The sequence below is a fragment of the Pteropus medius genome, unplaced genomic scaffold (assembly GCF_902729225.1).
Source record: "Pteropus medius unplaced genomic scaffold, Ma_sr-lr_union100, whole genome shotgun sequence".
Classification (NCBI taxonomy): Eukaryota; Metazoa; Chordata; class Mammalia; order Chiroptera; family Pteropodidae; genus Pteropus; species Pteropus medius.
Genome location: NW_024356248.1, coordinates 4,421,809 through 4,447,680, shown reverse-complemented (window position 1 = coordinate 4,447,680; position 25,872 = coordinate 4,421,809). Strand labels below are relative to the sequence as shown.

The window sequence follows — 25,872 nt, the reverse complement described above, 5'->3', positions numbered from 1 at the left end:
GGAAAGCTGGTCTAACCTCTTAGAAAAAAAAAAGTAGTCCAGGCTCATCGGGGCAGAAAAGATTCAGGACAGACAGAAGTGAGACTGTGCTATCAGGTTTGGGAAAAGATAACTAGGCTAAAAAGAAGTGTTCTATGCCAGCATTTCACTACGAAGGAATAAAAGGGGGAGGAAAGGGTTAGTTTGTGGTCCAACCAGAGGTGAGGATTAGAAGTTTCAGGAGTCAACCCAGAAATCCCAGGGGTTCAAATACGATGAAGTTTGAAGAAAAGCACGCGGGCAATGGGAGACGTATAGGAAAGAGTCAGCCATATCTAGAGGAGAAGCATCAGGCAAATGGGAAATCAGGAGCAAATGGGAAAGCTGAGGTCTCCGTAAAGCAGGAGGCAAATGAGAAATGTGATGTGCCCAGAAAAAGCTTCAAAACGTACAGCTGGCAGGAGATCCAGAGACATGATTAGGAGGACGACCAGTGGCTGGTGATTAGCTGCAAGGTCTATGATGTTACTGACTGGGCCAGGAGGAATACAGGTGGACACCAGGTCCTCAGTCACTATGCCAGGGAGGACCCCAGGGTAAGGAATGTACCCTAGGGGACTGCCCTCTCTCTGTTCCAGCTGCTGGGTGGCTAGGACCTTGGCTCTCTTTCCAAAAGCACATCAAGTACGTGTTCAAACTCCACAATCACTCATCTCCCAAACTAAATTTTTAGATTCCTATCCAGCAAGGATTTGGAAGCAATTTAAGCCCCAGGGTCTAGCTGTTATCTGGACTGGGTTTGGGATGAGCTCAGGTGTGGATACTGGATATTATGTTTGTGTATTCTGGGGTTTGTTTTGTTCTGGGTGTTTTGTTTTGAAGTGGAGTCCCTGTTTTGTAAGAAGAATGTTACAAATAGGTAAGGAAAATCTGGGGGAGAAAATGCACCCAAGTATAAATTTCTCAGACTCTTATAATTGGAGTGTCTACAAGAAAGTCAGTGATTCATCTGTTAGGCATCAAAGTGCTGAAAGCCTACAATTAGATAGGCTTTTAGACTTTGCAGAGCTCTTTTGTGTCCTGTAGCTCATTCAGTGTGATACAGGTAATACTACCTACTTTTCTGGAAGAAGAAATTAAAATCAGATTAATTGCCTGGCAGATCTCAGATTCAAAGCCCTTATCTTTCTTAGCTTCCAGTCTTTCCACTTTTCTCCATTGCTTCTCATCACCCTCCTCCACCAACATGGCTAGGAGGAAAAAATATATTTAACATTTATTGGAAACCTAGAATAACCTAGACACATTCAAATACATCTCCTCATTTAAACCTCACCATGAGGACCGGTGGATATTACCCCCACATTACAGATGAGAAAATTAATATTCAAAGAGGCAAATAATAAACACAGCCAGCAAGTAAGAGTGCCAAATTTTGAAATCAGGTAGGTTTTTTACCATAAAGCCCTTTATAGATGAGTCTTTAAAAGTAAAATTTCCTTTTACCATGTGATAGGGAGGTCTCTCTAACCCTTAAATGCATTAAGAAATGCATCTCTGTTGCAATAGTCTATAGGAAGTTAGTTTTATTTCAATTAGTAATTTTATTCTCACATTATGCATATAATGAACGAGAATAAGGGCTAAATAACTAACCCAAGACCCGAAATTAATATATAACCAAACAGAAATTAAAATCCAGGCTTTTTTCCCCCTTTTTTGTGCTTCTTGTATTCACAATTTAGTATATAAATTCCCCCAAACAATTTCAAAATATAGGATTGAAAACATTGTGTCACTAAGAACCACTCAGTAAATGGTACTAACAATAAAATATGCAAGCGCCTGGCAAACTTGAAAAGTAAGCAAGATTTTGTCTTTTGATATTATCAAAAAATGTTCCCCCAATTCTTATTTCTGCCCAATTTCTCATCTCCCTTCTCTAACCAGGTTCTTTTTCTACCATCTTCCCGTCTTGACCCTGCAGTCAGACGATTGCCTTTCTGAACATACCCTGCTACATCCCCACCACTTCTGTCAGATCTGATACTATTTTCTAAAGAGTTCGTACTTTTGTGGGGATGAGCATGTATGGCAAGGGACGGGAGTATCCTGTGCGTCTGGAGGACAGATGGATGCTATGTAGGAATCCAGAGAGCGGCGAGTAAAAGAATCAAGGTGGAAAGCATGCATGCAAGAATAACAGGAGAAAGGTTAACAAAAATAAAATGAAAAAAAAAAAACATACAAACCCATAGATCTCTATCTAGCCATCCCCTCATTCTCACAACTCAGAAAAAATATGGATGATGCTTTGCTAACACAAGTCAGAATTAGCTCAGAGGATGTGTCAGCAAAGACATGAGTCTCAGCCTCCTTGAAAATCATGGACAGATTCACTCAACTTGAGACAGCTCAGGTAATAAATCTGTAATTTTCTGATCATTTTTACTTTCCAGAAGTTAGGGAAAAAACATGACTTTGCATGTAATTCTAGCCAACAAGGAGAAATAGGTTAATGAAATAGAAACCATCAGAAGCCTAGGGGATACGATAAGCATGCTATCTGAAAATTTATATCTTGAGAATGAAAATCCTAAGTATGCTTAGTCATGTCCCTTAGACTTTAAGGAAGTAAGTCCAAAAATGTTTAGAAAAAACATTCTCCAAAGGAAAATGGCTCAAGAAGCCTGGAAGGGTGCCAGGAGAATTCTGAGAACCACAATACTCCATGGCTACTCAGACAGAGTACAGGGAGCCTGGGCCATCTGATTGGTAAAAAAGAGTACATGGTAAAAGAGGGTTCTGCTCTCCAGGGAAGGAGGGCAGAACAGTATGTAAAGAAGAACAAGTTTCCTGCTCTAGGCAGGTGCAGCCATGGCTCCAGGGCTGGCACACAGAGACCAGAACAGAAGGTCAGAACGTGAGAGATCCGGAGGGTACTCAGGCTCATAAAGACACAGACAGAGTGAACATTTAGCCTCAGATTCTCTGTCTTTATGTTTTGCCCTCCTTCCCTGGAGAGCATGATGCCCTTTACCGTGTACCCTCAGTTCCCAATTAAGTAATTTCCCCAATATAAAACAGCCTACTCCTCTGCTGCCCTACACTGTGCTTTAGCGTGAATGAGGAAGGCACATGCTTTGGGTGGCTACAGCACCAAGATTTGGCAAACAAAGTGCCTGCTGGAGTTCAATCCATACACGTCCCTCTGGCTGGGCGCCTGCGTGCAGGGCACAACCTGGACACGGTATTTAAGTTGTAAAGGCAGGATTTTGTTTCAGGCCTTCTGAGTTTGCATTCTCCTCCACGAGGGACCATCCAGCTTTTACAGTAAAGCGCCTCTCTTCATCCTCCATTAAATTACAGCAAAAGAGTAGTAGGATTTTCAAAGCTATTTGTGAAAGCAAATTAACAATCACATCTTTCCCGTGTTAGTATTGTTTTGGAAATAACCAGGTTTGAGATAAGCTATGAAACAAACTTACAAACAGGTTAAAGAGTAGAGATGACGGTTGAGAAGGAAATCAAAAGGCTAACAGGCGAAAATGAGAGATGCTCAGGCAGCAAAAAGGTCAGAACATGAGAGATGCTGAGGGTATCTCTTAAGACCTGTATCCTCTGAGCTTAACACTTTGATGATCCCAACTTTCTCCCTGTTAGAAAAACCCTATATGCATCTATTTGTTCACCCTTTTCCTTATTCAGATCACGTGCCATGTTCCAGGCATAGCGATAAACGGTATTCTTAATTTCATCAACAGTACATTGTCCCAGTCTTCAAGAAATTCAAAAACCACTGGAGAAGGGATGAATACACAGATTCCTTACAACATAATTTGAAAAATTCTGGGAACAAAGTGTCATGGGAGCCCAAAGGAGATCATGAATAATTTTCCTGAGTGTGTTAGGGGAGGCAATGTTTCATCTGGATCTTGAAGGGCGAAGAGGGACTTCTGTGTAGAGAAAATGTAGGAAAGCATTAAATGCAAAGGGGACAGTTTGTACAAAGCTTCAGAACCACAGAGGGGATGCTGCTTATTGAATGGGGAGAGATCCAGGGGACAACATTCTGAAAGAAGTGTGTGGTGAAATGTGAGCCTAGAGAGGTTAGGTTGAAGCCAGAGGCAAAGTGATTCATGTGATTAAATCTAAAGTGGAGAGACACCGTTACTATCTGTTCAACAAATACACACTGATTTAGCAGCACCCCCAAACAGTCTGGTGTTGCTCTTCTCTTAAGAGGCCTTTCAAAAAGACAATTGGCTAGAATGGATCTTCTCAGCGACATGGCTTTAAAATCCAGAGCCCTGAGTTCCAATCCTGGCTTCACTAGTCACTGTGGCCTTTGGGGCAAGACATTGCTTCTTCCCAAGAGTTGGTGTTTTTACCTTTACAGCAGCAGCAGTGGAACCTCACAGAACTAAGGGGATGATTACGAATTGGCCCATAGGGCACCTTATACATAGGATACACTTGATCAGTGTTGCCTGTATCTATTCTCCCCTTTATTTTATCCCCTTCAGCAGAAGCATACTTATCTAAGAATGGTGATAACAGAACCTGTTTTTGCAGGTCTATCAAGATGGGGATTTCACAACTTATTCAGTATTCAGTCTCCAACAGGAAATTCTTTTAAATCAAATATTCTAAGACTACCTAAACTTCTTTGTTGAACTGCCCATCAGTACAATGAAAAGAGTTCCAGAGAGCAGGGCAATGCTATTCTGGAAGACTCTGTGAGTCTTCAGTATCTATTATCACAGTATCAATCTGTGAACCTGGCTGGGGATCAGAAGAAACAATGAACTCAGAAGAATGTTATTGTCAGCACACTGTTCCAGGACTCCTGATGACTGCTCAGAGTGAAATTAAATTGCAAAAGTTTACCTTTCCTTTACACTCTGATCTTGATCCACCATAACGTTTTTTATCTTAATCTGCTTCAAAACAACAAGCAGAATGTTATTTTTTAGCATGGATCATCCTGACATACTTTAATCACCTCCTTGTTAACTGAATGACTCTTCCTGGTTAGGGGAACTATGTTTTAGAATCATGGAATGTGACAGCTAAAAAACATCTTTGAAATCATATAGTTCAGAATTTTCCAACGGGGTCAGAGGAGGTTTGCAGAAGCAGAATGGACAGTAGAGCCTGGACTGGGTCTAGCAGATACAAAGCCTTTTTTACATCATCGAATCTAGGTGAAGTAAGTCTAAAGAGTTGATATTGCATCCTTTCAACTAACTTTATTCATTACATAAGCATCTTCTCTTTTTATTAAATTTATTGAGGTTACATTGGTTAATAAGATTATATAGGTTTCAAGTATTGTATATTGTATTGTGTGTTCACCACACAAAGTCGAATCTCCTTCCCTCACCATCTTTTGACCTTTATCTACCTCCCCCTCTCCTCCCTTTCCCTCTGGTAACCACTAAATTTGTTTGTATAAGCATCTTCTTATACGCAGGCTCATAGGCAGTTCTCGGATAGATCTAAAATTGTTTTATGATTTGATAGGGATTGCATTAAATCTGTATAATGCTTTAGGTAATAGGTCATTTTAACTGTTGATTTTTCCAATCCCTGAACATGAATATCTTTTCATTTCTTCATGTCGTCTTCAATTTCTTTAACAGTCTCTTATAGTTTTCAGTGCATAGCTCCTTCACTTGTTTCATTAGGTTTATTCCTAGGTATTTTATTCTTTTTGTTTCAATTGGAATTATTTTTTTCATTTTTTAATGAAAATTCATTTTTCAAGTACAAGAATGTCATGGATTTTTGAACATTGATTTTTGTATCTGGAAACTTTATTGTATTTATTTATTATTTCTAACAGTTTTTTAGTAGAGTCTTTAGGGTTTTCTATACAGAGAATCATGTCATCTGCAAAAAGTGAAAATTTGACTTCTTCATTCCCTATTTGGATGCCTTTTATTTCTTTCCCTTGCCTGATTGCTCTAACTAGGACTTCCAATACTATATTGAACAATAGAAATGATAGTAGACAGCTTTGTCTTGTTCCTGATCTTAGAAGGGAAGGTTTTAAGTTTTTCACCATTAAGTATGATGTTAGCTGAGGGTTTGTCATATATGACTTATATTATGTTAAGGTACTTCTCTTCTGTACACATTTTATTAAGTTTTTTAATCATAAATGGATGCTGTATTTTGTCTAACGCTTTTTCTATATCTATTGGATCATATGATTTTTATTCTTTATTTTGTTTATATGTTAAATCACATTAATCAACTTGCATATGTTGACCATCCCTGTGCCCCTGGGATGAAGCCTGCTTGATCATAGTGTATAATCTTTTTAATATGTTGTTGTATTCCATTTACTAGGATTTTATGTAAGATTTTTGCATCTGTGTTCATAAGAAATATTGGTCTATAGTTTGTGTGTGGTAGTGTGGCTAGTATTGACGTGTGTGTGTTGAATTTTAGCTTTTGGTATCAAGGTAATGTTGGCTTCATAAAATTTGTTAGGAAGTATTGCCTCTTCTTCAATTTTTTGAAAGAGCTTGAGAAAAATAAGTATTAAATCTCTTTTGAATGTTTGGTAGAATTCACTGGTGAAGCCATCTGGTCCTGGACTTTTACTTTTTGGTAGCTTTTTGATGATTGTTTCAATTTCCATACTGCTGATCAGTCTATTTAGATTTTGCAGTTCTTCTTGATTCAGTCTAGGAAAGTTGTATCTTTCTTAGTACTTGTCCATTTCTTCTGTTATTAAATTTGGTGTTATATAATTTTTCACAGTATTCTTGTCTGATCCTTTGTGTTTCTGCAGTGTCTGTCATTATTTCTCCTCTTTCATCCCTGATTTTGTTTATTTGCGTCTTTTCTCTTTTTTCTTTAGTGAATCTAGCCAGGGGTTTGTCAATTTTATTAACCTTTTCAAAGAACCAGCTCTTTGTTGCATTAATTTTTTCTATCCTCTTTTCCTTCTCAATTGCATTTAATTCTGCTCTAATTTTGATTATTTTCTTCCTTCTGCTGACTTTGGACTTCATTTGTTCTTTTTGTAGTGTTTTAAGATGTAATGTTAGGTTGTTTATTTGGGCTCATTCTTGTTTCTTGAGATAGGCCTGTAAGGATAGGAATTTTCCTGTTATTACTGCTTTTGCTGTTTTCCTAAAGATTTTATATGTTGTACTTTTATTCTCATTTGCTTCTATGTATCTCTTGATCTCTGGTTTGATTTCTTCTCTGACCCAGTCATTCTTCAAAAGCATGTTGTTTAATCTCCACATATTTGGGGTTCTTCCTGCTTTCTTTTTACAGTTGATCTCCAGTTTCAAAGCATTATAGTCAGAGAATATGCTTGGTATGACTTCAATCTTCTTAAACACTTAAAAATGATGTGGCTAGTTTTGTGTCTCAACATATGATCTATCCTTGTGAATGTTCCATGTGCACTAGAGAATAATGTATAAGCTGTTGTTTTGGAATGAAGGGCTCTGTAAATGTCAATTATGTCCAATTGTTCTAGTGTGCCATTTTAGGATGATATTTTCCTTATTGATTTTCTGCTTGGATGATCTATCTATAGCTGACAATAGGGTATTTATGTCCCTTACTCTAAATGTGTTTTTGTCAGTTTCTCCCTTTTGTTCTATTAGTAGTTGCTTTATATATTTTGGTGCTTCTTGATTGGGAGCATAAATATTAATAAACGTTAGGTGTTCTTGATGTATAAGAGTTCCTTTTATCATTATGAAGTGTCCATCATTGTCTCTCTTTACGCTTTTTATCTCAAAGTCTAGTGCATCAGATATAAATAAAACTACACCTGCTTTTCTCTGGATGGCATTTGCTTGGATTTTTGTTTTCCACCCTTTCATTTTGAGTCAATATTTGTACTTACAGCTGAGATGTGTCTCTTGAAAGCAGCATATGTTTGGGTTTTGTTTTTGGATCCAGTCTATTCTGCGCCTTTTTTTTTTTTTTTTTTTTTGATGAGCTCAGTCTATTTACATTAAGGGTGATTATTGAAATATGAGGTTTTCCTATAGCTATTTTATCTTCTGTTTTCTGGTAGCTCGAAGTTTCCATTGTTTCTTTGTCTTTGTGTTTTCGTCTGTTATTTTAATTAGGTGGTGTTTCATGGATTTTTCTCCCTGTTCCTTCTTGTTTGATGTCATATGTCTCAGGTCTGGATTTTTCGTATATGATTACCATCAAGTTTTGCAAATGATAGTTATATACATCCAGTAGTCCATTTTCTTCCATGTTCGCCTTGTCTCCATCCTTTTTGCAGATTTGGATCTTTACTCTCTTCCTTTTTTTGCTTTTATTGTCTCAGATTATTGCCGTATATGCTGAACATTCATTTTGAAGTTGCAGTAGCTATTATCTTTTTCTCCTTTTAGAGAGAGAGAGAGAGTGTGTGTGTGTGTGTGTGTGTGTATGTGTGTGTGTGTGTTTAGCCTTTAACCATTATGCGACATTTAAGCTTTTAAGACCCTGTTCTCAGTAAGGGTTGCACATTCCTGCTTCTGTCTGTCTGTGAGTCATCTTACTCATAGTTGTGTATTTTTATTTGTCATTTTGTTTCTAGTGGAACGACCCCCTTCAGTATTTCCTGTAATGCAGTGGTGGAGAATTCCCTCAGCTTTTCTATGTCTGGAAGGGATTTTATTTCTCCTTCATATCTAAAGGAGAGCTTGGGTGGATATATTATTATTAGTTGGTAGTTTCTCTTTCAATAGTTTGAATATTTGGTTCCACTCCTTCCTTTCTTATAAGGTTTGTGCTGAGAAATCCAATGATAGTCTAATGAGTTTTCCTTTATAAGTTACTGTCTTTTCCCTGGCTGCCTTGAGAATTCTTTCATCATCATTAAATTTGACAATTTTAATATAAAATGTCTTAGAGAAGGCTTTTTGCACTGAGATAATTGTGTGTCCTGTTTGCTTTTGGATTCAAAGATCCAGGCATTTCCATGAGTTTGAGAAATTCTCATTGACTATTTGTCTGAGTATTCTCTCTGTTTCCTTCTTCCTCTCTTCTCCTACTGGTATACCCATTACTCTTATGTTGCTTTTTCTGATGGAGTCAGATAGTTCTTGTAGAGTTCTCTGCTTATTTTTCATTCCCAAGTCTCTCTCTTCTTCCTTCTGTGAGATTTCTGTCTTTGATCTCACTAATTCTTTCCTCCATCTGGTCAGATCTATCTTCTAAGCTTGTTATTTCATTCTTCATCTTTTTTAATATCTTCATCTCCAGAATTTCTATTTAGTTCTTTTCTGTGGTTTCAGTCTCCTTGGTAAAGTATTCATTTTGTTTGTTTGTTTTGTTTCCAATTTCTTGGACTTGTCAGTCAGAATTTTCTTGCATCTCATTGAGTTTCTTCAGAAGTGCAATCTGAATTCTCTGTCATAAAATGCATATTTATAGTCTTTGAGCTTATTTTCTGGAAATGTTTTTCTTTCTGAGATGCCTTGTCACCTTGGTTGTTCATGCTGTTTCATGGACCATTTTTCTGCCTTGGCATTAATGGGAGTGTACGCTGCTTTTTTTTTTTTTTTTCCTTTTAAGTATTATTATCTAGTGATCTCTCTCTTTAGGAAGTTTATAAGTGGCGGTGCAGGGGGGGAGGCAGGACAGAGGTGAGATTCTTTTGATTCTAGTAGGTGGCATCTAAGCCTCTTGGATCTCTGATTTGAGGCTAAAAATGCCCTATCATTTCTGGTATGTGCCTATGTACCTCTGCAATCAGGTCCCTCGGTCTCAGGGTACCACCCCTGTGAACCGGTGTGCTGAGCAATGAAGGTCTGAGTCTCTGAAGAGGTCCTGAAGCCCCAATACTATCTCAACAGTCATGTGCAAATTTCTGCTGCTTTCTTCTGGCTCAGCCTGACTGGGTGAGGGTAGGGTTGATTGGGAGAGGTCTGCAGTATGTGTGGCTGTTTCCCTTCCCTTAATGCCGTCCCCCGGGTTTCGGCTGTCTGGCTCTGATATCATCACTCCTGTGTCTGGTACCAGCTGTCGTTATGTTTCCATACTGGCTGCACAAATTCCCCTGAACAGTTTTTGAAAGGGGGTGATTCTCCAAGAGGAAGACACTGGAATTCCTATTTTGGGAAGGGAGTGATTAAAAATAAAAACTATAACCAAGGTAGCTCTGAGAGGATATGGGGCCAGGAAGGAAGAGTGCACTCTGGGTTGGGAAGGAGATACAGCCAGGCTCTGAGACTCGCCTCTCATTTGGCAATGGCAATTGCCCCTCCACACTCCTTCTCTGCCCTGCTCTCTGTCCTGATCCCTGGGCTTCACTGCATGGAATATGCTGATCACTCAGGCAGCACTGCTCCAGGGCCAAACCTGGCCTTGAAATGTCCATTCCCCACCCCACCCCCAGCCCCCGCAGGAAGCTCCACAATATAATGTAGCTCCTTTGTTTCACAGTCCTAATCTGCCTCCCATTCTCACACTGATTTGCCCACCTTTGGGTGCTTTAACACTCAGGATCTCTCAGACATGCCTGTGTGCAGGTTAGGTGTTATTTGTTGAGTTATAGATGTTCGGCTTGTTATTTCAAGAGAGATGCAGGGAGATCTCTCAGGCCGCTGTGCTTCTGACGTCACTCTGCTTTATGACTTGAAGATGAATAATTTATTATATTCGCTAAAATAATTCAGAGTTCAACCACATTAAGCATTGGAGTGTAGGAATCAAATCTCTGAGTTGCTGTCTTGAAGAAAAAGTAGGTAGTAAGTATGTAAGAAAGATAGCTAACATGTATTGATAACTTACTATATGCCAATTAGATTCTAATCGATGCACTTCTTTATAATAACTTTTTGAACTGAGCAGCTACTCTCATCACTCCCATGTTAGAGAAAAGAAAAGAGAACAGGTCAAGAGACATCCACAATTACACAGCTAGTAAGTAGCAAAGCCAGAATTTAGATATAGGAAGGCAGCTTCAGGGTCCACTTTCTTAATCCATACTATGCAATACCAACACTCCAGAGTAATATGCATGGTTTCCATGTATTCAAATTACAACCTTGGTTATAGTTCTTCATTTTTAATCGCTTCCTTCCCAAAAAAGAAAGTCCAGTGTCTTCCTCTTGAAGAATCCTCCCTCCCTAAAAACTGTTTAAATCCCTGAGTAGGAAGAGACTATTTCTTACTTCTAAATATAAGCAGGATATAGGAGCTACCACTGCTCTCATAGCTACTTGGAGTTGCTACTTAGCATGGGACCTGAAATGGAAAAATACAGTTGACTTATTTAATTCTGTGCCTGGCTGTCACTAGCCCCTGCAGGGACTGCCTTAGGGGTTTTTTTAGAAGAGTGATGAGACTCTTTCAGCTCTAAACTTAGCCCAGAGTGTGCTACTTCAGAAAAGCCAGAACTCAATGGCTATGCTCCCACACTCTTACGCATTTGTCTTAAGCAACCATCATCAACTTTAACCTCTTTTTTTTTTTTTTTTTTTGAGGTGGGAGGAATAACATAATCTAAGCGTCTCATTTCCCAGGTCCTAAGACCCAAGAGGCAGACTTTGATGGGAGACATGGTTTGCATAGCCAGTATTGGTTGCCGCATGCTGCAGGTAGTGTGAGCAACTTCCACACCAAGCCTGATGCTGTACTTTACAGATTTATCTCTTCTGCTGCTCAGTAACATAGAAAGCAGCCTCTTCCAATGCTTGGGGATAACCTGGTTACATTGGACTTGCTTAGCGAAGCAGTGCATTCAGTAGGTGGATCCAAGCTTTTGTAATTTGCTCGATCAACTTGAAGTATCAGCCTGGAGTTAAAAGCAAATTCTCTATAACAGAACCTGTGCTGGTTCCCAAGATGAGCAGAGGATGAGGTAAGAGAGGGGACTGATGTTTGGATAAACATGTCCCTTATAAGCCTCTAACAGTTCTCTCTGATTTTTACAGGATGTCTTCAGAGCTATGCACCCAAACCTTGACATGGTTCGATTGGACTTTAAGCCACTGCTCATCAGAGAGCTTGCCTCAGGAGAGCTCAGCCAGAAGAGAAACAAAAACATGAGTGAGGTCCTGGGACTCAACTTCTCATTTTCTGTGAGAGGCCTGCCATCATGCCTGTGTGGGCCTGCAGTAGCATGGACTCCACATATTTCAAAACAAGGTCATCCTCCCACTTAGAACTCTGAAACCTCTGTGAAACAAAGGAATGAAATTTTTGACCCTGTGCCAAACAGTAATTCCATGTCTATATAGACATCTACTTCATGTCAGGCAACTTAAACATAATTTTTTTCAGTGATTGCTTGTAATTATTTGTTTAATGTCTATATTCCTGCTAAATTAAGTTCCATGACAGCAGAGAATATGTTTATTTTGCTTATCCTTGTATCCTCAGGACTCATCAGCACAGGATCAAACATGTAGTAGGAATTCCACAAATAGCTGCTAAATGAAAGATGTGACATATTCTAAATACTGTCTTCCAAAAGACAGGGTCTCTATGAGACTAAAATTTCACTAGGATGGTTTTACACAAAGCTTAAAGGGATTTTCTCTAATATTGAGCATTTTCTTTTGTTTGTAATTTTTTTAAACAGCCTATATTTGTATAATTTCTTTTTGAAATTATTTGTACAAAGGGCTGATCCATCTATCACTGGGAGGCAAATAGAATAAGTATTATATTTCCCCTTTAAGAAATGAGGATATAAACTCACAGAGGGACAGAGGGCATCTGAGGGTACAGAACTGATTATGTGCAGACCTGGGACAAACACTTAAGCTCACCCCTTAGGTCCACATGCATCCTCCAAGGCTGTATCAGGAAGCATAGCTCTGAGTTTGGAACGGTGGGCTGTGAGAGTGGACATCTTGGACTACAACCCAGCTGTGCCACAGGTTATATGGGTTTAGGGCAGTTACCAAACCTCTCTGCAACTCAGCTTCTCTCTGTGTGTAAAATAGCAACAACAATAGTACCAATGTCATAGAGTTATTGGAAGATTATTAATAGTTAAAGGCACTGGTAATTGACAAACCTCCAGATATATCCACATCATTTAGGGCAGGAGGCCCAGGTTTAAAAAGGATGATAATGCAAAGTGTAATTGCTTTTCTTAAAAATATTCTCTAAGGATAAAAGAAAATTCGCTAATCGCTAAGAGCTATAAGATAATCTTTCATTGTCTGATGATCTACCATAAATATTCTTTAGTTGTATATACACATGTATATACATTTGTATCTCCACATAGATGTAATAAAGAAAATTTCTGGTAGATCATTACCTCCAGAGACTAACACTCTTTTAAACAATGAATGACTACCTTTTATTTATCCAGATATATGTATGTAGATATTTAGTGTTTGAGCACAAAACTCGGTGTCAGAAGGCATAGGTTTAAGTCCAGCATCTATCACTGACTTCCTGATGATTTCAGACCAGTTACTGTTCTTGGCGTTGGTGACCTCTTCTCTGTACAATAAATGAGTTGGCTCAATCTCTGGCACCCTGTTAAGGAATCATCTCACAGAAGAAGGATCATGCATTTAAAAATGAAGATGTGCCTTGTAGAATCATGAATGGGAATATTCTTAGGAGGTGTCTGCTTTGCTCATAGAAGGCTAAATTCAGAGATTCATACTTATTCAAAGATTCTGCTGGAAAGCTAGAGGAATCTAGCAAGCCTAATAAGTCCTGGAAGGGTGGGACTGTAAATAAATAAAGGAAAATATGCAGCAGAATAGATAAAAATGAAGTTAAAGAAGAAGAGTGGGCAAGGAAGTTCAGATGATTCTGTTCAACAGTTGAGGATTGCAAAACCTAGACTGCTGGAAAATGCAGGTGGCAATGATGGCAGCTGGGAAGACATGAGATGTTATATGTAAAATGGTGGCACATTGAATATTCAATTTCTCCTACTTTCTCCTATTGTGTTAATCATTTCCAGAAGAATAGGCAGCATTTGGTTTTTATTGTGTATTTGACATCTCTCTATAACAGGTCTATACCTGTTTTAGATCTTCATTGTCCAACACACAGCAGTATTTATACATCTAATTTATACATCTAGTATATGAAACTAGGTTGATGTACCTCTAAATCCTTTGCTCTTTTAAGATCTTCAGACTTTAATTTGAAGAGATAAAATCACAAACTACCCAAATCAGGGTTGATTCAAGCTTCTCATCATATTTTTATTCTCATTTATTTTTATACAAGAGCATTGAAACCTGGACATGCAATGATCTGAGCCAAGCCCCCTAGGAGATTACTTCGGATCCATGATTCTTTGAAATATTCACTGAAGTAGGATCCCTGAGGTCATTTTTTTCCTTAGAACCAATTAAAGTTTTGGAGATGAGGTTTCTTTTTTAGACAAAATACAAACACTCTCTGCCTTCACACTTTTTTAAAAATGAAAATCAAAAAACAGAAGGATGGAAAAACCTTTCATTTCAACAAATTTTTATGATTCTTCATTATCAGAAGTTGTTTGAGCCTGAATTTATGTTCCTGAATCAGATAATCATTTGTTTGTAGGCTTTGGGAGCCTCTAGTGAATCATTCTGTGACCCAGCAGTGGGAGCAAGTTTGAGAAGCTCAGATGTCTCATTTTGACTTTGGAGATGCATGAAGAAAACTCTGATAGTGAAAGATATTTCGGGAGGGGAATCTCTTCACAGCTAATGAACTCTCTCTTCTCCTCAGGGCAGATTGGTGGAATTACTGCCACTTCCAGCATCATGTCAAATTAAACGTTTATGGGAAAGACTCCACTATTGACTGGGGCCCTCTTTTTGTGCTTGGAGATTTGCAACCTGTCAAGGTATGTTTAGAAATTTAAAGCACCAAAAATGTTCCTGGAAGTGCTTCTTAGAAAGTCCCATAGCCTTGTCTTGGAAAGATCAAGCTGGAGGTTCCAGCTTCACGCATGTTCTGAGAACATCTCTCTTTTTAAGTCCAGGATATAGATTTGAAATAATTGAAATCAGGGGCTGTACAATTAGAAGGAGATGTGAAGTGCAGGACTCTATGTCCTTAGAAGTTATTCAGTCCAACCTCTTAGTATAATCAATGTGATAACCCATACCTCTCTGCTTAAGCAATCCTGGTGACAAACAGATCCCTGCCTACTTACTGCCCATAGATCTGAGGCAACACAAACCAATGTTAGATAGTGAAACTGGAAGACTGAGGGTGGCAATGTCTCTTCAAAGGTTAATAAGGACATGGAGACGTTCCCCCAGAAGAGACAGGTCTGTACATTCAACTAATCACAGCATCTAAATATCTAGTTATTTCAATTAATTTTAGCTCAGTTTTTTTTAGTTCACTTTGGTGCATTTATACACAAACCATAGCCCAAATGCCTTGTAAGACACTTATAGATCCCACCTCTAATTTGGACTTCTTAAACAACAGTAAAAAGGAGAGGAAAGTTCAACTCCACAATTTCTCACTGGTTGAATTTTTTAAAACCTCCTATTAAAGTCATTATGTAAAGGACAATCACCAAGTTTCTTAGAAGGAAGTTTTCTTTCAACACAGGAGGTATAAGGATATCTACAGAAAGGTATCTCCTCAAGGGAAAATGATGGATCCTGAGAGTCAGACACTTAGGAAGAGGCTGCTATCTCCTTCTAGAAGAATTTAGGAATTTTATAAAAATAAGAGTGCAATTTTGTCAGTTGCGGCCTGAGTTTTATGGTACATAAACCAAAAATTGTACAATTTCTAGAAAATAAGTTTTCCCAGCTTTGGGAGACTCGCCCTTTTTACCAGTTGACTTAGGAAACAAAATCTCTTGCCTAGATTTTGAAAAACAAAATCCTTGGCTGTGATCATGAATCATTTGCTTTTGATCATGGCTCCACAAAAGTCTAGACCTCTCTGATGTTTGTAAACTCCGTGTTCATCATTAAAATTGTGGCATTTGGTTTCTCTAATTGTCTCCCCTAAGAAAAGGAGATTTATCCACTGAAGTTCATAAAGCAGCTTGATCTTCTCCAGAAGTGCCTTCTTTAGAGCTTCACAAAAGATAAAGGTCACCTCTCCGAGTTTTACAGCTGCTCTTGGGATATATCCCTAGAATCTTGGGGCTCTATATAATATAGTTTTAAAGCTACTGTACAAAATATCACTTAAAATTATTTAAACTTTAAAATTGTTTTTAAGATAAAAAAAATAGTTCTGATGAGTCCTGAAATTTTCCTATCTTTCCATTTTACTGCCAATCTTTCTATTGTCATCTTCAAACATTCATTCCTTCAATAAGCATAAATGAAATCTTCTATGTGCCAAGTACCATGCATCTGAAAGACTTCGAGTCTTCCTTTGGAGCGATGCTCAAAATCAGCCTTTCACCTAGATGTGCCAGCTCCCAAGCATTTTTCATCTACTCCCATTTCCCATCACTTTAATATTTGTAAGTTTGAGAGTAACTGCAAAGAGCTGCTATTATTCATCATCGTGATATTTCTTTTTATTTCTGACAATGCAAGAAGGAAGGACTACTATCCTTCCAAATAAGAGAATAAATTCATGTAGGTGGGAAGATATCAAAAGAATGGGAAAAGCATTCCATGGTGTAACTGAGTGAACATACAGCAAAAATATAGAGCGAGATGTGTTATTCATTCATTTATCCATTCAATTAAACATTTATTAAATGTCTGCTAGTTACTAGAGATATAACCATTATTTCCATGCCTCTTCCCAGGGTATTTGCAGTCTTCATGCACTGAGCACATATTATATTAACTAAGAATACCCCTAGAAAATGAATCAAATTCCCAGTGAAAGGAAAGAGAGATAGGGAAAGAATGGTGACACATTTACAGTATGATGCCAGAAACAGTAGAGGCCCAAGAATAAAAGGCACCTGTAGTACTTCTATGTGTAGGAAAATGAGCTGTTCCCATGGCTTACATACAGCTGTAGGAGATATTTTGGTAAACAGAGACAGACAGATAGATGATAAATAGGTAGAGATAGATAGATGATGATGATGAAGAAGATGGATAGATGATGATGGTAGATAGATAGATAGATATATAATAGATAGAGGATAGTCATTCCCATTCAGAATGACTCAGATCTTCAAAGCTTCCCTAGTCTCCTCAGGGGAGCGTGAACCGAATTCCTGGTTCAGCCTCAAAGACTCAGAAAACACCGTGGAGTCCAGAATGTGGTGTGGACCTTTGCCTTGTTCGCCTTCTCAGGGGGAACACTGCAGGGGTGGCATGTTAAGGAGAAACTCCTGTAGACTTGCACTGAGGTCACATGCTGCTCATTTATTCACCATCTTTTTATTCTTGTTCTTTTTCAGCGAGGTTTTCTTCTTCATGCCTGTACATTTCAACCTAGACTACATAGTAGCAATGTGCTTCCGAAAGTATTGGGTGGCGAGTAACTTGACTCATTCTCTGAAGCTAAAACAGGTAGAAAATGAAAAATGAAAATGCTCGGTCCCTTCCAGATAGAGCGTATAATTAATGGAACATGAGATTTGGCCAGTACATGAAATGGCCCAAGCCCATGAAGGGGACGTGAAGCCATTTCTAATTTTCAAGCATTTCTTTCTGCAAGACATTGCCTGGGTCAGCAGTTTTTACATCTGCTACATTGTCACATTTGGTCCTTTCTATGGAGTCTTTGGAACCTTGCTGCTCATGTATTTTGTCAAGTAAATTCCTTATTTAATCTTTGTGTGATTAGCATGAGATTATGACACCATGCCCCATTCCCTGTACCTGGGAAAATGGGCGAGGGGAGTTGAAATAGTTGAATAAGAAGAGCTCTTTAGGGAAAAAAGATTGTTCAACCTTCTATTTTCTTAATTCTCAATTGCACTATTCTCTCTGATCCCCGAAACTTTTAAAACTGTAATCCAGTTGCCATCATAATCCTTGCCAAAGATAATGGAAGGAAAGGAATTATTTTTAAGTTATTTTATGACTAAAAATTTTCCCAAAACCAAAATAACTTTCCACTGAATAACCCCCTTCAACTTCTCAATTTATTCTACCCTTAGTATTTCACATTATTATTCTAAATCCCACGTAATAATAAAGATAATAGATGATATCTAATATGCATCAGGCACTTTGCTAAAGGCTTTACATGTGTTATCTTATTTGATGTAACCCTCCCACAATCCTGTAATGCAGACGGTATCATTTTCTATTCCTGCTAAGGAAGTTGAAGCTCAGAGAGATTAAATCACCTGCCCAAGGCTACAGAGCAAGTAAGGGCCACTGGAAGTGTCAAATCAGAACTTGAATGTAGCTCTATCTGATGACAAAGCCCAGGCTGTCAATCACTTTGCATGTGCCCTAATTAACTAGGCATTTTTTGTTCCTTGCACCAATACTGCAGCAAACTTTGGGGCACTGCTCCCACATATGAGGCCTCAAGTCAGGTAATGTAACCAAATGCCTAAGGTGTCATTTCTAGATATAAAGGGCATTCAAAGAGAAAAATAATGACCACTATTTCATTGGAACCTTTGAGTCACCTGCACTTCCTTCCATACTCAGCCAGCTCTGCCAACATTTATGCAAGCCCAGTGATGGGAACCATAAAACCCCAAGGAGTCTTCACTTCTTCCTTTGATTCTCCAAAAGGTGTCTTGAAAGTCCTTGGATTATCTATATTACACAGATGAGCCACATACCAATGAAAATGAGCGAAGAGGAGAACCGAGACTGGTTCTCTACTCAGGTAATAACGAAGCACCTGGGAGACGATCTTTTAAAGCATACTGATTTAGAGTCTGGTTACCACCAATAATAAGAATTCATATTTACCCAAAGCTTGCCAGAGATTGGGCACTGTCAACTGCTTTGCATGTAACTACATAAGATAAGTGCTATAATTATTCCCTCTTGACAAAGGATAAAATTGAGGCATGAAGAAGAATAACCTGCATAAAATTACACTGCTAATAAGTGGTACCAGTAGTTTTAACCTGGGTAGTTTGATTTCAGAACATTTGTTCTAAATCAAAGGTCGGTAAACTACAGTTCAAGGGCCAAATCCTGCCTACTGCCTCTTTTTGTAAGTAAAGTTTTATTAGAACACTGCCATGTTTATACATTTTCATACCACCTATGAATGCGTTTAAGCTACGACAGCAGAATTGAGTACTCGTGACCGAAAATCAAAATATTTACTATCTGGCACTTTATAGAAAACAATCACTGACCCGTTCTCCCACATGACACAGCCTTTCAAGTGAATCTGAGACTCCTCGAATTACAGGATGAATTTCACATCTAGAAGGACCCTGGAACTCACCTCATGTCATTGTGTAGAGAGGCCCAGTGAGGAAACATGGCATGCTCTTCAAGCATGCTGTTAATGATCCACATTTGTGGCTAATGCAGAACACCCCTGCCTCTTAAGCCTTCCACTAGCCATGCCATGACTAACTGGAGAACTCAGTCATAATACCACTTTCTTCTCCAAACTCATTTCCAAATTCAGTGGACTTCTTATAGGGCACAGAGTAGTGGTTCCCAACTTTTTGGCCACAGAACCATTTTACACTCTTAAAAGTTACTGAGAACCTCAAAGAACTTGTGTTTATATAGGTTATATTCATTCATATCTATGTTATTTGAAATTATATTTCAGACATTCAAAAATATTTCCTAATTAATCATTAACTTATTATTAACTAAATAAAAATAAAGTCAATACATTTTAACATCAGAGTGATGATGTCATTCCATGTTTGTAGCCTCCAGAAAAAATCCTTGGTACAGGTGTGAGAGAATAAGAATAAAAAAGGCAAATAAATGTCTTAGTTTTGACTTTGCAGATCCCCTGAAAAAGAAAAGTCCTAGAGGACCCTAAGTTTCTCTGAAATCCACTTTTAGAAACAATGACATAGAATAACCACAAAAATAACATTCAAAATGGCAACAACCCCAACTAGAATTAAACCTTCAAAAGGTATTGAGTAAAATAGCATTCATAAGAGTTCTTAATCTTGGTAGTCTGTCTGGAGAAGCCTCCAAACTCCTTCTCAGGATAACGCTTTTTAAATGCATAAAGTACATACATCCAGTTAAGTAAAGTACTTAACATTGAACGCACTTCTGTGCACAGAACTCTTTGTTAGAACTCTCAAACGCCTTTTTCCCCATTCACGAGTTTTCCAGGTCCACTTGGTGGAAATGGTATTCTGACCCCTACAATCTCTACTAAATCTGCCAAACTTTCCATTTGCCAAAATCCTCATTCGTGACACCATAGTCTCCTGTACCCAAGGGCTAATGGTGACTGAGCCTCCGCTCCAATCCTACACACTTTTTCATATCTATTTGCTCATATACATACTTCTTAGCAAAAGGTCTTACTGCCTTCTTAAATTGTAAGCTCCTTGAGACCTGGGATTGTGTATCTTTTTTATTCCTCGTAGTTTCTTACACAAAACAGATACTCAAGCACTTCTTGAATGATTGCCTTCATAGAAGAATAAATAAATATTTTCCCTGTTTGATGCTTGAGCTTATTTATATCTGATGTAAGCTTTTTCTTTGCAGGTCTTGACCACCTGCAACACTGAACAGTCCCTTTTCGAAGACTGGTTCACTGGGCATCTGAACTTCCAAATCAAACACCAGTGAGTGATAGAAACAATCCATGATAGGAGCAAAGGCTCTCGCTTATAATAGCCTCCTGTAGAGTCCAGAGCAGAGCCCTAGGTTTGGGATCTCAGAGGAAAAATATGAACCGGAATTCTCAAAAGGCTGCTATCTTTCTATTAACATCAATGGTAGGAAGGGAAGAAAGAAAAATGAGGATGTAACAATTGTGAGTAAATGAAATGAAATCTTCGAAAAATGCCAGTGATTCAGTTTCCAGATTTCAGTGGATTTAGGGCTTGTCGATGGTTTTCTTTGCTTTTGGTTTATTGGCAAAAAAAAAAAAAAAAGTATCACTTAGGTAACCAACTTATGTTGAAATTTAATTGTAATTTAATTTAAATACCTATCTGTGTCTACATATTTAGAGCTGAAGTTACAAAACAATCGACAACGAAATCCCGACCCTGCTTCCATTTCCAAATGGTATCTGGATATACTTTACCAATGGGTCACAGGCAAGCATGCCTTCAAAAAAGAGGAAATGCCAACACTTTGGGTGTCAGTCTCTCCAGAATGTCCGCTGGAAACACTTTCCACATTCTCTTAGGTTAAGCCAATTTGAGATAGAGAAGGAAAGAGATCTAATACATATTCATGGGATTTTCTTATGCTTTGTCTCATGTTAGTCCTTTAAAATCAGCAAAACAAGACAGAAGTATTATTTATATTTTCTCAAAAAGAAGGTAAAAACCCAGAAAGTCATCTGACTGATTAGTGAAAATTTTGGATAAAAACCCATCTGTCCTCACTTCTTATTTTTGTTCTAGGATTTTGCCTCATATACCAAGCCTAGAACTTATTGAATACTCATCTATTCATGATGCAGGAGGCAGATCAATAGAGAAAGAGAGAGAGAGACAGAGAGTGAGGGTGGATGTCTTCAGCTCTCTAGGTAATTCAGAATGGTAGAAAACTTCATACATTCATTTGAGCTGGCCACATATAAACACTTTTGATGGAGCAAATACTTATTCTCTTAGCATTTCTCAAACATTTGCCACCCACAGGGCTCACAGAGTTAAGAGATAAGAGTACTTGGCAAGAGTTTCTAACTTCCCGGAATAGAAGTACAAGGTCATAGTTGGGTCTGCATTGCTGATATAATTTTATTTAGTAATGGAGAAAGAAAACTCCTTTGCATTTCTCTATAGGTCTAAGTTTTATATCTTCTGTTTTTTAGTCTGTTCCCCATTATGCCAAGCCATGATTATCACAAAGTAGCAACTCTGGTGAGGTCACTGTGTGCCAAGCATGGATTGCAGTATGTGAAAAAGCCCTGTTGCAGGTGTTTGGAGATACTTTCAGGTAATAACAGAGTCCCTCGACTCACAGCTCTCATTTTCTTTCACTGCCAGTTCCCAGACTATCCACTGGCTTGTGAATCATTCACCCAACAACTGTTTACTAAGAGGCACCTGTATGCCCAGCATGGACATGACACTCTGCAGGAGACAACATCAACAATATCAATGATAGCAATTCTTACCATTTACCTACTGCTTTCTAGGCACTTCTTAGTGAAAATGCTTTGCTGCCCTACTAAATTGCAAGCTTCTTAAAAACAGGGCTGCGTATCATTTGCCTTTTTTGACCTTTTACATGTGATAGGACTTAAATGGTAGGAGAGACTCTAGAATCATCTGGACCAGCGTTGCAAACGTAGATGCCTTCAGGGTCCAGCAGGACATAATTATCTGACTCAGTCAGGGATGACTGATTCCCTGTCTACTGACCTCAGAGGTGACTGACCAACAGTGGTGAGGCCTGAGGGAACTGAAAATTCATACTCATCTGGAAGCATTCACAGTTCCCTAGAACACATTGCGCTGGTCAAACCAACAGCCAGTGACCTGGGCTTAATAACTTTCTTTCCCTTTTAGGATTGGGAACACACACACACACACACACACACACACACACAGACACACACACACACACACACACACACAATTGTGTTGAATGAACCAACAAGGCCGAGCCCATTCTAGTCTCATCCCTAAATACTACTCCAGCTTCAGATTCTCTACCACTCCCTTCCTCCTTTTCTGCCCTCCAGATACTTGGCCTTCCTTCATTTGCTATTTGACCATTTCATTTCCTATGCCACTTTTTCTTCTGCCTAGAATATTTTTCCAAACCATCACTTCCCCTCATATCGCCTTGTCAATTTTCATTCACACTCCAAGGACCATCTCCAATGCCTTTTCTTCTTCTTCGTCTTCCCTGATCTCCATGACTAAATCCATCACATGCTATTGCAGCACCTGGTTCTCTTTGTTCATGACCTTTACCACAATCATGACTAAATAACATATTGGGTAATACATTCTTTAATACGCGTCCTCCAAGATATACCAGGAACTCCACGTGGACAGGTCTCACCTCTGTCCTTTCATTGCTGTATCCCCAGGGCCTAGAAAAATATCTTTCACATTATAAAATAAGATGGGTAGGTAGATATTGGAAGGGTTGGATACAATCGTATGCTTTATCTTATAAAAACTCAGAGAAGCTTTTTTTTTATCACTAGAGAAAAGGCAAGGTGACCATTGGGGTTACAGAAGAGAGTAAATCCCCCTCCATAAAACTCAATCCCCTCCATTAAAAAAAAAAAAAAAAAAAAAAAAAAACGTGAACTCACCTGCTATAAAACAATTCAGTACATTTGACTCCCTCCACTGGACAGCAAAGACATTTTTCAAGTATAGCTTAAAAGGACAACATGCCCTGAACCAAGACCAAATATTCCATGGAGTAGCTCCTTTTACGTTAGAGTCTCACCTCCTGATGATTTTGTTGACTTTTCCCAAAGGTCTTTGAAGAAAATCCTCAGCCCTCTGGAAGGAAGCTTACTACAAAACGATGCAGAATATCAGCCTTGACTTGCATGTAATTGAATCTCCGAAAAGATCTGGTGAAGCTGCAAAAGCTTTCCTTGCTTGCCTGTCAGTGCCATAATAACCCCTTTTCTGAAGATTTCCTGTGCAGATAAGAAACAAAAAAAACATAAGATGGCTTTGGCCAGGATGACAGAAAGGAAATGGGAGCCCAATGTTTTTCTTTTTTCAATAGGATCTTGGACTTAGCCTCACTGATAGTCCTTAGTCAATTCTTCTCAGTCACTGGGGTATTAACAGGAGCCACGTAACAGTTTTACTGATGAAGTGGACATAGAAAAAAGTGGACCATGTAGAGACCATGGATGGAGAACTTTTTGAAAAACAGTGCAATTGCTCTTAGAAGAGAATCATGTATTTAGAAGTTCCTGTTGAAGCACAGATTTTTTTGCTTATTCCTTTTTTGAATGTTCGAACTTCTCTTCCTTTAAAAATTGAGTATAATTAACATTAAAATCGCTTTAAATATTTCAATATTCATTTCATATTTTCATTATTGTGCTGCATATGTGTAATTGGTGTGTACTTATATATTTGTTTCCAAGTTATAAAATTTCTTAAAAGCGTTTCCTACATTCAGTTCCAATAGCAACTGATCAAGCAAGTAAAGTTTCTATATTTTAGGTGACTCGTGCTCTGTTAAAGAATAGCCTGTCCTTGACTATAACATTTGTTTGCCTAATTCCTACTCACCAAAGCAGAACTACCAAACCTCATTATTGGATGACCCTACTGAAAGAAAGGATTTGTATTCTATAAGGTATACCCTGGGCTGTGTCAAGGCATTTTTCAAGCTTTGTACGGAATTAAGCATGTCTTAAGACAAGAGCGTTCCAGTGATGGAAGGATGAGTGGATGCTCTCAGTGGCATACTGATGCTTAGTGTCTGTGCTTTTGCTTATTGATTCATAGGGGGCAGGTTTCAGCTGATCTTAGCTGCAGAGAAGAAAAGCACGACAGCACAAACTCCATTCCCAGCTCCAAGCAGGTCAGCAGTATGGGTTTATCTGTTGTCTGAAATTCTACCGGGAAGCATTTCTTCTAAACTCTTTTGGGTTTTTTGTTTGGGTTGGTTGGTTTGGTTTGGTTTCTTAATTTCAGACCTGGGTTCTAGGGCAAAAACCCTGGGTCAGAAGGGAGTGTGATGACTTGAAAGAAGTTACTAGGGCTGAAGCAGAGGGAGCTCGGACCAAGTGGTACAAAATGGGGCAATGAAGAACAATACATTACATTACTCACTGGTCCTAAGGGTTAGCCGTGCATATCAAAGCTAAGAAAACAAGAATGAGTTGTCTGGGAGGACTGAGTATTGAAATGGTAATAATATCAATACGGAAGTTAGATAGGAAATTAAAAGAAAGGAAAGCTTCATTGACTTGTCAGATAGAAAAGCTTCATTGACTTCTTAGATAGATCTAACAAGAGCCCAGATTCCTCCAACTGGTTGATCTATAGATGATTTCTTCTGCCTGATATCAGAGTTGCAAGCAGGAGTGGAAAGCAGTTGTTGATTTTCTTGATCTCATGTGGTCCAACTCCTAGAGATGCTCAAGCATCGTTTGTTCCCCTGGGGACAGGGGCCTGCCAGACTCTTTCCCACTGGTCCTGAAGAAGCTGGGACAAGACCTTCCCATAGCATGGCATCTTTCCACCTGGAGTCCATGGACCTGGAAGAGCTCCTGCTGGAGAACTGCACCCAGCCAGCCCACCCATGTGGCCCAGCACCGGCTACTGGAGCCGAGCAAAAAGGAGGGGAGGGAGTCTGCCACACTCCCCCGCGTCTCCACCGCCCTTTGCTGCCGCCGCCTTTCCGCCCTCGGAATCCACATTCAGCACAGGTTGGTGACGGGCCTCTGGGCAGGGCCGGCTGTCCCGGCTGTCCCATTCCAAGGCCCCTTTCCACTGAGGGCTGCGTGTGTCCACACACCCAGTGAGCCCCTCTCTCAAGGGAGGGCCTGGTGGGCCTGCAATTTTGAGAAGCCCTCTGCTCTCCGCCCATCGGCACAGTCCCTCGAGATAGAGATAAAAAACAACAACAACAACAACAACAGCCATCAGGTCCAGAGCAGCCGCAGCCTTTCTGTGGTCAGCGTGCGCCTACAGTCATGAAGGTGGAGTGAGCCCGTCCAGGCTGAGGCTTTGCAGCTTAGGAACCCCATTCTGCATTTCCTCTGCTCACTTTTTACCCCACAAGCACTTTGCCACAGATTGAATGATTGAGCCTCTAACACCCTTTGTAACGAAATCCCTTGGCCAAGTGGAAATCATGAGGCATCAGTCATTTGGACAACAGAAAAATCCAATAAGATGGTATCGCTATAAATCTCACCTTTCACTGTTCATAGAACTACTCAAATGATCATGGG

General features: G+C 39.1%; 1 protein-coding gene across 1 annotated transcript; it reads left to right on the top strand.

The window, feature by feature from the left end:
• Positions 1-25,615, top strand: LOC120600754 (putative fatty acid desaturase 2-like protein FADS2B). Its single transcript, XM_039860267.1, is given in 10 exon segments — positions 1-575; positions 11,898-12,012; positions 14,667-14,779; positions 17,526-17,638; positions 18,579-18,675; positions 20,505-20,584; positions 21,790-21,914; positions 23,422-23,554; positions 24,419-24,494; positions 25,049-25,615. Coding segments are annotated over 10 exon segments (1,740 nt in total). The 5' UTR covers positions 1-254.
• The last annotated feature ends 257 nt before the right edge of the window (positions 25,616-25,872 follow it).